The sequence below is a fragment of the Pinus tabuliformis genome, chromosome 9 (assembly GCF_031772625.1).
Source record: "Pinus tabuliformis cultivar Carrire ecotype Pingquan chromosome 9, CPIR1, whole genome shotgun sequence".
Classification (NCBI taxonomy): domain Eukaryota; kingdom Viridiplantae; phylum Streptophyta; class Pinopsida; order Pinales; family Pinaceae; genus Pinus; species Pinus tabuliformis.
This window is the reverse complement of record NC_142307.1, coordinates 407714646-407728092: the sequence shown is the minus strand read 5'-3', so window position 1 is coordinate 407728092 and position 13447 is coordinate 407714646. Positions and strand designations below refer to the sequence as shown.

Sequence of the window (13447 nt, the reverse complement as noted above, 5' to 3'; positions counted from 1 at the left end):
AGGGCCAAAGGGCTGACGCAGGGCTAGCGCTGGGCAGAGAGGGGCTGACGCAGTCCAGAGAGAGGATGACGCTGGGGTTTCTGAGGCAGATTTGTGCTGAGTAGCTGTCGGAAGATTTATCCGGGGTTTCAGCCAGGAGATTTGTCAGAAACTGAGAGGTATTACTGCCAAGGAAATTCTCTATTGGGTAGGCCCGTTTCGGCACCCAGATTGTACTCTAATATTGCTTAATAAGAAAACCCTAAGATAGCTGCACCGGTTTTCCCACATTGGGTTTCTCCAGGGACATTAATCCAAAAATAATGGTGTCATATGGTGTGATTGTTTCTATTTCCTTTAGTCGCTGATTTGTAATATGTTTAGCATGCACTAGTGTTTATTTTCAGTATTTACATTGTAAATAACTTGTTAAGTAAAATAACAAGTAGGTAGGAATAAATCAGATAAAGTGCATGGAGGGTTTCTAACTAAGTAAACTTAGAAACTTCAACATGGTATCAGAGCGTGATTGCAGATCACAAAAGGACTAAGGACATCAGCCGAGCGGAGCGATAGCAGCAGAAAACAGTTGTCCCGAGGTGACAGAAGTTGTTTCTAGTAGAGCAGCAACAAGGGAAGGGTGACGCAATGCCTGCGTCATCAAAGGTGAGCCGGGAAGAGGCAGCACAAAGGCTAAGGAAGGCAAAAGGAGCCTCACGCAGAGCCATGCAGTCGCTGGGAGGGCTGACGCAGTTGGCTAAGGAGGCCGAGTTGCTGGTGTCGGGATTGCACAAAGCCTGGGAGCTCTCACCTTCAGGTTGTTGGGGTTTAGAAGGCTATGGGAATATTGCAGAGTGGAGATGGTGAGGTACTGTAGTCAGAACAGTACCTGATAGAGCAAGGCTAAGAGGCGCTGCTACCAAGGGTTTCTAGCCAAGGAACTCGTATCAGTGGTGCGGTTACACAAGAAGATTAGAGTAGGGGGCATCTCGACAACAGCAAAAGGATTTCCAGGAGGGAAATCAGGACTCAGAGGGAGTCCAGAAGAGAACTTCCAGACGAGAAGTAGAGACTCAGAGGAGTCGAATAGAGAACTTCCAAGAGGGAAGTAGAGGAACATCATGGCACTACACCGAGTAAGAGACCAAGATAGACTGGATGGAGCGTCGAACTTCGCAGTCTAGAAGGCCAGAATCTTATCCGTACTTGACAGAAATCGTGTCAAGAACTTCGCCTTGAAGGTAATAGCTATCCCAATCGACCCTAATGATAACGACAAGTACGAGAAGGCAATGGCAAGGGGCAAGAGCATCATCCTTGACGGAGTCAAGGATCGTGTAGTACCACACATAGCCGAGAAGGAAACGGCATTTGAGATGTGGGAGGCTCTCAAGAAATTGTACCAACATACTTCTGTGCAGAGAAGAATGCTACTTGAGAATCAGTCGAGGTTGTATCAGATGAAGAAGCGAGAACCGATTGACACCTTCCTCGAAGGACTGAATGAGATCCGAGATCAGTTGACTGCTATAGAAGCGACACCGGATCAGGAGTTGATGGTGAGGACAGCCTTGAATGTTGTCTCAGAAGACTGGGAAGTATTTGTCCAGAATATACTGGGCAGAGGGACTCTCCCACCTTGGGACGAGATGTGGGCAGCTCTTCGCAGGGAAAAGATCAAACAGCAGTCGAAGACGAGTAGCAGCAACAAGGGGATCAAAGTCAAACAAGAGGAGGAAGATGTTGCCCTAGCATCTAAGGGAAAGCAGGAAAAGCAGAAGAAGAAGGATCTCTCCAAGATCAAGTGCTTCCACTGTGGGGATCTAGGTCATTATGCGACCCAGTGCCCAAGGAAGAAGAGTAAGGGAGAGTCTTCTGAGACTAAGGCAGCGCCAACACGGGCAGAGAAGGAAGTTTTGACAAACGATGACTGTGCCATGAGTGCACATGCGCCACTTGAGCGGAAGTGGGGAGACATCAAGCTGTAGTCAGGCGGACTACAGGCGATGAGGGGCAAGATCCTCGAGGTACCCAGCCTCTTGGATTAGACCTTGCTATGGGAGCCCCGAAGAGGAGTAGCAGGATTGGCTGATGTGGGTAGAGACGGATGCGGATGGAGCGGCAGAGAGAGCTACAGTGCAAGAGTCCCGAGACAGCGCAAAGCTAGCAGGCTGCAGCAGTGCGAGAGGCACAGGAGTGTTGCACCAGTGCAAGATGGCACAGAGAGGTGTGCAAACGGTGCAAGATGCAAGGAGTTGTTGCAGCAGCGCAGAGGTCAGAGAGGGAGCACTTGTCAGCGGCAAAGGGAGCTTCAGCATCAGTGGGTGTCTCTAGCCCAACAGGGAGGTCAAGTTGGGAGATCAATTACTTACTTCTCAGTAACTGAGTTGCAGTGCAACAATGGGCAGCACGATGCAGCATGATGAGAGGAGGTGCAATGCGGATGCAGTGCTAGGAGAAAGGACCAGCAACAGCACAGATGCAGAGGGAGCTGTCGTACAGATGCAGCAGTGGCAGTGGCAGAACCATGGGCAGCAGTACAGGATGCAGCAGTGCAGAGGATGTTGGGCAGGAAGGCCTAGCATCAGCACAGGGACCGATGCCGGATGATCAGAGTAATACTCAATGAGGAGTATTGCTAGAGCACAGTCCTTGCTAAGAGGGAGTGTTGATTTGGGGTAGCATCGGATGTGCTCTAGCCACGAAATTTGGTGGAGAGGTTGGGGCACATGAGATCTCCAATACCCAGAAAGGGTTTGGGCAGATTCTAAACAATTCAGAAGATATTAAAATAATTAATATTTTTAATGGAGTCCCTAAGTCTAAACTTAGGGAAAATAAAATATTAATGTGTATTAATATGAAACTGTATTAGAATGGTCCAAAAGACATGGATCAAGCCAGATCTAATCTTAGCCGTTGATTAGGGACTTAATCTCGGCCATTGATATGTCAGCAGGAAAAGTATAAGAGGAGACTTGAGGGTCACTTGGAGAGAACAACAGAGTGATCAATCATTCTATTCTCTAGAGCGGGGTTTGCTAAGAGAGATAGAATTAGTGACGGGAGATGCAACTAATGGGCATTTGAGTACAGAGAGACAAAGAGGCAGAGATAGTGCCAGGAGAGCAGCGCAGTAGCCGGGGAGAGTGACGCAAAGCCAGCTAGGGCTCACGAAGGGCCACGCAGAGGCAGCCGGGAGCTGCGCAGAGCCTCAGAGAGGCCAACGTTGCTGACGCAGAGGACCAGAGGGCTGACGCAGGGCCTCCTAAGGCTGACGCAGGGCCAGCGCTGGGCGGAGAGGGGCTGACACAGTCTAGAGAGAGGCTGACACTGGGGTTTCTGGGGCAAATTTGTGTTGAGTAGCTGCCGGAAGATTTATCTAGGCTTTCAACCAGGAGATTTGTCAGAAACTGAGAGGTATTATTGCCAAGGAAATTCTCTGTTGGGTAGGCCAGTTTTGACACCCAGATTGTACTCTGATATTGCTTAATAAGAAAACCCTCAGATAGCTGCACCGGTTTTCCCACATTGGGTTTTTCTAGGGACATTAGTCCAAAACTAATGGTGTCATATGGTGTGATTGTTTTTGTTTCCTTTAGTTGCTGATCTGTAATATGTTGAGCATGCACTAGTGTTTATTTTCAGTACTTACATTGTAAATAACTTGTTAGGTAAAATAACAAATAGGTAGGAATAAATCAGATAAAGTGCATGGAGGGTTTCTAACTAAGTAAACTTCGAAACTTCAACATGTACAACTATGAACCAGCATTGCAATGTTTCTATCTTCCGGGTTTGATCTTCCACAAATGGGAGGGGGTTTAAAATCAGTGTTGCCAAGGAGCAGAGCAAACAGGGGAGCGGGGGCGGGCAGGTGATAGCAGTCCTTCTTGAAAAATTACAGGAGAGAAGCAGTATTGGAAACATTTTGTACACCTGTGCAGCCCCTGGTCCTGGAAGTGCCTATGAGCTTAAGTGATTCCAGAGAGGGAATAGGAGGCCACTGAGTGCTCCCATGCAACACTGATATAATTATAGATCAATTTGAGAGGCAACCTTGATGGATTTTTCTTTGGTAAACGACACACTCAATTTTGCTAGTAACTTGTATCCAAACTTTCAATTTATGGTGACATCTTTTGAAAATGGACGAATGTTTAGCATTTAAGCTCAATTTAATTTGAGATGACTTTATCTGCTTACAATTAAATTAATTTTCAGCCAACAATGCCTTTATGCCAGGAATCAACATTCTTGGGGAAAACTAAAATCTGAATTTTCTCAACAGCAACCAAGTTCAAGAACTCTGAATTTGCCAAAATCTCAAACAAAAAACTTGTATATGATTTATGGTGTATTGAGATAGATGTGAAATAGATGCTAATAACTCCAAAATAAAACACTGGACCATAATGCCCCATTAAAAAAATACAAGTTCGACTGGAGAAATAACCTGAATTTTGTACTTGCTCAACAAGCCTGTAGTCTCAAGTAATATAAAAGGAAGCCCAGACAAGAAGAAGATGCTCTCATGAAGAAGAAAACTGCCTATGGAAGCCAGTTGAAAATCAGTGAAATTTGTGATCAGATACTGCACCATCAATAAAAACCTCGATTAGAAAAATCATGCACAGACAAGGAAAAGAAAACAATATTTGTTTTCATGCAGAGATAAAACAAACTAAAGTAATATTCAAACTTCAAAACAATCTGAATACCTTGGAGACCTTCCAATAAACATGTGCAGAGAGAAAAAAATAAACTTGTTCCAAGGGTCAAAGTCAAGTAAGGCATCTGTTGAGATAACTAAATGTCTGTTTGTTATAACCCAAATATGCCATTAATTTCCACAGCGGGATATCATGTCAATATTGCTTATTTCAAGTGATGTTCTTTTAATGGATGGTCTAAAAAGACATTTTTTGCCAACATGTTTATAAAATATGCAAACAGTGATGCACAATTTTAGACTTCCAAATGAACTAAGTATAAAGAATCAAACAAGGAAGAAGAGCTGCAAAATTTGTTAAGGAAATATTAAACAGCAAGCAACAAAGAATTATGGTCATTTGTCTATGATAATAAGTCCAGTGTTATGTCCACCATGGAAGTGATGTAACACTGCAGAAAAGGACCTAGTGACCATTAAATTAAAACTTGAAACCAATACAGACAACAAGAGAACCTGATAGCTGTGATGCACAATTTTAGACTTCCAAATGAACTAAGCATAAAGAATCAAACAAGGAAGAAGAGTTGCAAAACCTGTGAAGGAAATATCAACCAGCAAGAAATAAAGGATTAAGGTCATTTGTCTATGATAATAAGTTCAGTGTTATGTCCGGTATAGAAGTGATGTGACACTGCAGAAATGGACCTAGTGAGCATAACATTAAAACTTAAAAACAATACAGACAACAAGAGAACCTGATAACCACAGTAATGTGCTATAGTCTAATACTGTCCAATTCAGATCTGCTTGAATGCAAACCCATGAAAATCGGACCGGAAAAGTCATAGAGGAAAAGTCAAAAAATGTATGTGACAATACAACTTGGCATTATTACAGTAGATCTGATTACACAATGAAATCCTTACCCTGGAGAAACCCACAGTCAATAATCAAATTGGCTTAAGTGGTGTTACTTCCAAATAAAAAGATCGTGTGTGCCAAATAGTCCATGAAAGGATGCCTTGCCCATCAAGCACTGCGAGAAATGTTTGTCCGAGAAAGTGAAGACCAGGAAACTTATGGTAATTTTCTGGGAGAAAGTTTGGAAGACTTAAGTATCATAACAACTCTAATTGCTGCAAAATATTTCCTGAAGTAATCAAAGCATGATGCCAAATCCAATTATATTGTACGAAACGTTTAAGTGCTAGTTTCTACAAAAATTATCGAAAAGCAATAACTCTAAAAATCTTAAGTGATGCCAAAGCCTACAATATCTGTCACAAATTTCCAGAAGCTGCAAAATCCCTGCTCATACTAAATGACAGGAATATTTATCTACCCCCTTAACTAACTTTAATTGAACAGGAAGATAACATTATTTTGAATTCCCTAGGCTTCAAACATAATCTTAGGAGTCCCTAATCTACGGATCATGGAAGGACAAATCCGGCTTCGACATAGTATTCATCATTCTTTCCGTCACATTTACTCGACAGTCATTCTCTTGAAGTTGTCCTGCGGAACTATCCCCACTTGAAGGATACTTGAGGAAGAACCAAAGCCAAGCGAATGTATCCCATCTTGGTCATAAAACAGAAGGGATCACCCTGACCATGAAGTGTCCTATGGAGCTATCCCCACAAAAATTGGAAATAATAATCCACGCCAGATCCCAACTAATGGATTGATTTATTGATTGGACGGAAGGGATTTTGTTATCAAGGGCAAAGCCCCAGCCGAGCCCATTGATTTATTGATTGATTGGACGGATGAGGAGGGCTGCCTTCTCTGTTAATTCTGAAAATGCATAATGGAATAGGATGATAACATTATTTCAAATGCCCCGGGCTTCAAACATAATCTTAGGAATCCCTAACCTACAGATCATGGAAAGATAAATCAAGTCTGGCTTTGACAAATCCAAAAACGCAAAACAGTTTTATCTGAAGAATTGTTCTCACCTCAAACTTATCGTAAGTGTGGTGCAAAAGAGGTTGTCAATGCGAACCTATCTGCCAAATATCCAACTTTTCACAAGTTGGGACTTATCAAAATTAGCTTTTACTACAGTGTGTTTTCTGTAACTACCACTGGTTGCACTGACAAAGGCAAAATGTTCTACAGCCTAGGTGGTGTTGAAGGAATCCATCAACATTTTGTGTGTTAGTGTGTGCGTGTAACTGTAAATTGAATCTAGGCAGTACATTGGATAGATTGGACTACAACAGAGCCATCTAATATGCACCTAGAAGTTGCAAAGCTTGAGGTTGCATGTCTCCAGTTCACACAAACAGCTCTTTGAATCACGTGCAGGTAGGGTGAAATTCAAGACATGCAACCTCGAGGCGCATTTCAGGCCCGAGTTTAAAAGGGCGTGTACTAGTATATTCCCAAACAATCAATTCACCCTACATCTATGCATCAGAGGATTTGCCCTTAGCTATCCCCAGATATCAGTGTGCCCTTCACTTAACAGTAACCAATGGGACATATTTCCAGCAGGATGGCTTAGGCTCTCAGATTTAGGCTTCGAATGACAGCACCGACTAGTTTGCACTGTACAGACCATCAATCAACCATTAACAAAATATCGAATGTCGACAAAAGATGACTGTCGAAATCCAGGCCTGCAAATCCTATATGCTATACTAAAAATGCCCAAATCACCTTGTCACCCTTGTTATTTTAGGGTTCCTTTTTTCCTTGCAATCCAGGGTTCCAATTCATTCACAAAAATTTCAAGCCATGGTTCACCCTCTTGCATCATTCAGGGGACACGCGAGGCCTAAAAATATTTCTGCTTATTATTTCTAAATTGAAATCAACCTGCATTTCCCCGATTCCCAATCTTTTGCATGTCAAATTTTCTTGAGAGCGAAACGGTGGTGCAGATTTGGGTGGGCTTTGCACTTTTTGTGGATGATTCAAATCATGTTACAGATTTAACTAAGACGAGGGAAAAAAAACTGCAGACGAATATATATGTAGAGATGAATGGAGTACCAGCCAGCCTCTTTCCAACAATGTCGCCATGACAAATCCCAATCTGGTGAAATCGAATCCACTCCAGTGAGAAGTTATTCTTTAGCCCAACTAGGATAGAATGAGCGAGAGCTCTTATAGATCAAAATCCTGGAGCTTGGATTCAACTGTCAACCTGCCTGCCGTAACTACAAATATTTACTGAACTTTCTAAGTACAGCTGTGCCAGACTGTCCATCCGTGAGAGAACCAATATGGCCAAATGTGAGAGGATGCCTGGCCACTTACATCCGCTCTAAATATTCTCTTTTAGTTATAACCTCTGCTCGTATGATAAAAGATCATAACACTTACTGCGCCACACACATCACACCGACATCTTCCTCACCATTTTAACCTGTGACCCAAAAATTTTCCTCACCATTTTAACCTGTGACCCAAAAATTATAATCTTTCAGTACCTTATTGTTTTGGGTTCAAATCTCCGTAACGGGGATTGTTTTTGCTGCACCCAGAGTTGTACAACCCAAGTGGCGCTGATGCTCGGAGATTTGTGTTTTTAATGTTTTGTTGAAATCCCAAAAAGCTCTTGATTAGAGCGCCACCCTTTGTAAATGTTTCATATATAACTGGGTCAAATGTCATCATTTATTAGTAGAGAGTTTCATTAAAAAACTACCACTGCATGATTTCGAAAGTTTTCCAAATATGTGATAATTATAAAATGACAAATTCTCCTTTTAACGGAGGAGGATAAATTGTTTTTGGTGGGCAATTTGGGTATTCATGTGCTTTGGATTATAAAAATGTTCCTACCTCGGATATGGGAAGAGTTGAAGTATGCTCCTTTCTCCTAGCTGCTACGTTGTTAAGAGTGAGGTGTTTACATGTTACTTACTATTTAAGAGTAAGGTGTTTACATGTTACTATTTTGGATTAAGGAGATTAGGAGGAAGTGTGAATAATAAGATAAGTATGTTTTGTGTGTTTATATGATATATGTAGAGGGTTAGTTTGGTGGCTTTGTAGTGATTTGGGATTTTTTTTGTTTCTTTCACGACCTTTCACCTCAAAGTGGGAATTATTTTTGAAAGCTAGTTCAAGGGTCTCTCTAGATTGGTCAGTTGTTATGGGCCTTATTCCGAAAAGAGGAGTTTTTGGGACATATTTCAGAATAGTCATCTTTTGAGTAGCAATAAATCGATACTCACAGGGATCTAAATCTAACTCTTTCAGCAAACGAAATTTGAGTCAACAAAGCTAAATTAGATCCTCTTGCTATGTGTTTCAACTCCCTTTTTCAAAGTGCGGGGCTAATTGATGTTTTTCCAACTTTAATGGCCCTTACCTAGCAAAATGCCAGAATGAACTGTGAAGGGATAGCAAAAAGATCAGATTGTTTCCTTCTAGCCGAAAGTCTCTTTCCTTGCTTCAATTGTTTCAGATCCTAGATTGGTTCAAAAATCATCTTGGATCACCAACCAGTGTTCTTAGAGATTGAGATTCAAAAATCTTACAAGCTCGTTGCATTCAATTCAACCAAATATGGCTTGAAGACCAGTCCTTCAACAAACTAGTGAGGCATTCTTGGACTTCGATGGAAGTACTGTTGTTCGAGTCTGATATGGACTCATTCTCTTATAAGTTAAATAAATTGAAAAATTTGGTGGTCAAATGGGAATCGAACAAAAAGAAGGAACTAAATAAGGAGTAGGACGCCATTGAGCAAGAGATGGATTTCATCAGTTGTTCATTCTCCAAAGAAATCTTCTCTTCAGATTTTAAAGAGCATCTTTGCAATCTGCAATCGAGAAAGTTGCACATTCTAAAGCTAAAGGAAGAAGGATGGAGAATTAAAAGTATAATTAACTAGATTTCCAAAGGGGATGGAAACTCCGTGTTCTTTCACAAGTATGCCTCCTATAGGAAAATGAAGCGAACAAAGTTCCTTCTAAAAATTAATTACTCCAGAAAACTTGGAATATAAAGATATCCATGAGGATACAAATATTATATATTAAAATGTATAAGAATGAATATGAATGATTTACAATGAGAACGAGAGGCTTGCTTATATACCAGGCAAGTGTCTCTTCATGAAGAGTCATGTCTCATTTAGACATGCCTCTTCAACCTAATTACTAATTTAACTAATCATTATTTATGATTATTATTGTTTACATTATTTTACATTATTTATATATTTTATTTGTTACATTGCCTCATTCCTCAAAAAGCTTTGTCCTCAAAGCTTGTCGATGAAAAAGGCTTGATCTCTTTTTTGGCTTCGAATGTCTTTCTCTCTCGAGATAGTCATCCTCGTCGATACAAGTTGATATGATCAAACCATCCCAGATTAATCTTCTGTGGAATATTTTGATCACTAGAATTTTGTAACAACTTGTTAGCATAAGACTGGAGTGAGATTGCATCACTATTATCTAGAACATCAATTTGTTGTTTCTGGTCTGAATGGTACCGATATGTAGCATGGTTGATTGGTCTACTCTTGTGATTCGGATGTCGATATGGATATTTTAGATTTTCTTCTAGCGAAGATGTTGTTGAATTGGTTATGGAACATTCACTTGGGATGTCCATTGTCTGAACTGCAACATCTAAGTGTGTCGTTTCTTCAATTGACTTGTCTTCTTGAGTTGTCATATTCACTGGATCGGTATTCGTTCCCTTATTTTCAACTTGGACTGTTACGACTAGATATTACGATGCTTCTTCTTGAGTGAATTGTTCCAACTTATCTTTTAATGCTTTCTTATCATCCTTAAGCTTCTTAATTTGAGTGAGTAGACTTTGATTATGGTTTTTCAGTCGTAAAAGTTCTTTGATTTCTTATTTATCAACCTTATTTTCAGTGTTTTGAATTTTAAGATTTTCATCTTTTAGATCTTTGATTTGTTCTAATAAATTTTTATTAAGGTTCTTTAAACGCAAAGTTTCCTCTTCTTGTTCTGATAAGTGCTTCTTGAGTTCTTTCTTTGTGACCTTAGTCTTCTTCACTTGTGCAAGTAATTTTTCGACGTGGTCCTTGAGACGAGAAATTTCTTCGTCTTTACACAAACTCCATTTAGGAACTTAAGGGCTCGGACGGTTTGATTATTGCAGATTCGGGCGGTCTAAAGTGTGTTACAGCCTTCCACTTCTCCCAACTCTTAAAGTAACCCCAGGTCAACAATTTGATGGACCAACTACACGTATTCAATCTTTTCCCACATTTTTTCTCTGATGAGGAGGCATATTTTTTTGGTTGGCAGTTGTCTTGGAAGAATTGGAAGGTGTCCTGAAGTCTTGTGCTAAAGTTAAGAGCCTTGGACCCGATGGTTGGTCTGCTAAATTTTTCCTTCACTTTTTTTATCCGCTGGGTCTTGATCTATTAAAAGTTATCAAGAAACCTAGGGTCAAATCTAGAGTCAATAGCTCCATTAATGCTTCTTACCTAGCATTAATCCCCAAATCTTCAAACCCTCTCCTTTGACCAATTTCGCTCTATATCTCTGTGTAACCTAGTATACAAAGTCATCTCTAAAACTATCGCCACCCATCTAAAGGTGAAGTTAGCCTCTAAAGTCTCTAAGGAACAATTTGGGTTTATGTATGGCCATCAAATTCACAAGGCTATTGGATTAGCTTAAGAATGTATCCATTTGATCAAGAATAAGAAGATCAAAGCTCTCATTTTCAAATTAGATCTTAAGAAATCATTTGACAAGGTAAATTGGGATTTCCTTATGATGTTTCTTATCGAAATCAACCTAGGTCCTTCTGTAACCAACTGGATAATGGCCTGTGTCTCCTCTGCTTCCGTTGTGTTATTGATCAATGGCTCCCCTGCCTCCTTTTTTATACGTTCCAAAGGGCACCATCAAGGATACCCTCTATCCCCCCTCCTTTTCCTTTTGGTCATTGAAGGCCTCAACAAACTTATTTTAAAGAAGAGAAGAGAAGGTTCTTTTAAAAGTATTAAAGTCTCAACAGGTATAATTATCTCCCATTTATTGTTTGTTGACGACATGTTTATTTTTGGAGATGGCTCCCTGGAAGAATGGTCTATATATAAGAGAATCATCTTGACTTTCTATTCGGCTTCAGGGATGGAGATCAACCTAGATAAATCATGCTTTCTTTTTCATGAGGATTCTGTTATGGTAAGAGTTTCGAGCATTTGGCCCTATAATTATGGTCCTTTCTCCTAGTTGCCATGTTGTTAAGAGTAATGTGTTTACATGTTACTTACTATTTAAGAGTAAGGTGTTTACATGTTACTTACTATTTTGGATTAAGTAGATTACAAGGAAGTGTGAATAATAAGATAAGTATGTTTTGTGTCTATATGACATAGGTAGAGGGTTAGTTTGGTGGCTTTACAGTGATTTGGGATTTGTCTTTTGTTTCTTTCTCGACCTTTCACTCCAAAGTGCGAATTATTTTTGAATGCTAGTTCAAGGGTCTCTCTAGATCGATGATAGTGGTCAACTGTTATGGGCTTTATTCCGAAAAGAGGAGTTTTTGGGACATATTTCAGAATAGTCATCTTTTGAGCAACAATAAGTCGATACTCGCAAGGATCTAAATCTAACTCTTTCAGCAAATGAAATTTGGGGCAAAAAATGTAAATTAGATCCTCTTACTATGTGTTTCAACTCCCTTTTTCAAGGTGTGGGGCTAATTGATGTTTGACCAGCTTCAATGGCCCTTACCTAGCAAAATGCCAAAACGAACTGTGAAGGGATAGCAAAAAGATAAGACTGTTTCCTTCTGGCCGAAAGTCTCTTTTCCTGCTTCAGTCGTTTCAGATCCTAGATTGGTTCAAAAATCATCTTGGATTACCTATCAGTGTTCTTGGAGATTCAGATTCAAAAATCCTACAAGCTCGCTCCATTCAATTCAACCAAATATGGCTTGAAGACTAGTGAGGGATTCTTGGACTTTGATGGAAGTACTTTTGTTCGAGTCTAATATGGACTCATTCTCTTATAAGTTAAATAAATTGAAAATTTTGGTGTTCAAATGGGAATTGAACAAAAAGAAGGGACTAAATGAGGAGTAGGAAGCCATTGAGCAAGAGATAGATTTCCTCAATTGTTCATTCTCCAAAAAACATTTCTCTCCAGATTTTAAAGAGCATCTTTGCAATCTGCAGTCGAGAAAGTTGCACATTCTAAAGCTAAAGGAAGAAGAATGTAGAATTAACTGGATTTCCAAAGGGGATGGAAACTCCATGTTCTTTCACAAGTATTCCTCCTACAAGAAAAACACAAACTCCATTTGGGAACTTAAGGGCTCAGACGGTTAGATTATTGCAGATTCAGATAGTCTAAAGTGTGTTATAGTCTCCCACTTCTACCAACTCCTAAAGCAACCCCAGGTCAACAATTTGATGGACCAAATACAGGTAATCAATCTTTTCCCACATTTTTCTCTAATGAGGAGGCATATTTTGTTGGTCAGTAGGTGTCTTCGAAGAACTAGAAGGTGTCCTAAAGTCTTGTGCTAAAGATAACAGCCTTGGGCCCGATGGTTGGTCTACTGAATTTTTCCTTTACTTTTCTTATCTGTTGGATCCTAATCTATTAGAAGTTGTCAAGGAACCAAGGGTCAGATCTAGAGTTAGTAGCTCCATTAATGCTTCTTACCTAGCATTAATCCCCAAATCTTCTAAACCCCTCTCCTTTGACCAATTTCGCCCTATATCTTTGTGTAACCTGGTATACAAAGGCATCTCTAAAACTATCGCCACCCATCTAAAGGTGAAGTTAGCCTCTGAAGTCTCCAAGGAACAATTTGGGTTTT

General features: G+C 40.3%; 1 protein-coding gene across 2 annotated transcripts in view; it reads right to left on the bottom strand.

Moving 5' to 3' along the window:
• Positions 1 to 8194, bottom strand: part of LOC149148893 (methylsterol monooxygenase 2-2-like) — an 84208-nt gene extending 76014 nt beyond the window's left edge. Inside the window, exons 1-2 of one of the 2 annotated variants that reach the window (XM_089438305.1) lie at positions 7661 to 8194; positions 4436 to 4573 (exon numbers count right to left, since the gene is read on the bottom strand). In XM_089438305.1, the coding sequence (XP_089294431.1) occupies positions 4436 to 4573; positions 7661 to 7690 (168 nt within the window). In that variant the 5' untranslated portion in view covers positions 7691 to 8194. The remainder of the gene's footprint in view (positions 1 to 4435; positions 4574 to 7660) is intronic. The other variant, XM_089438304.1, reaches the window with a different exon arrangement.
• Between the last annotated feature and the right edge of the window lie 5253 nt (positions 8195 to 13447).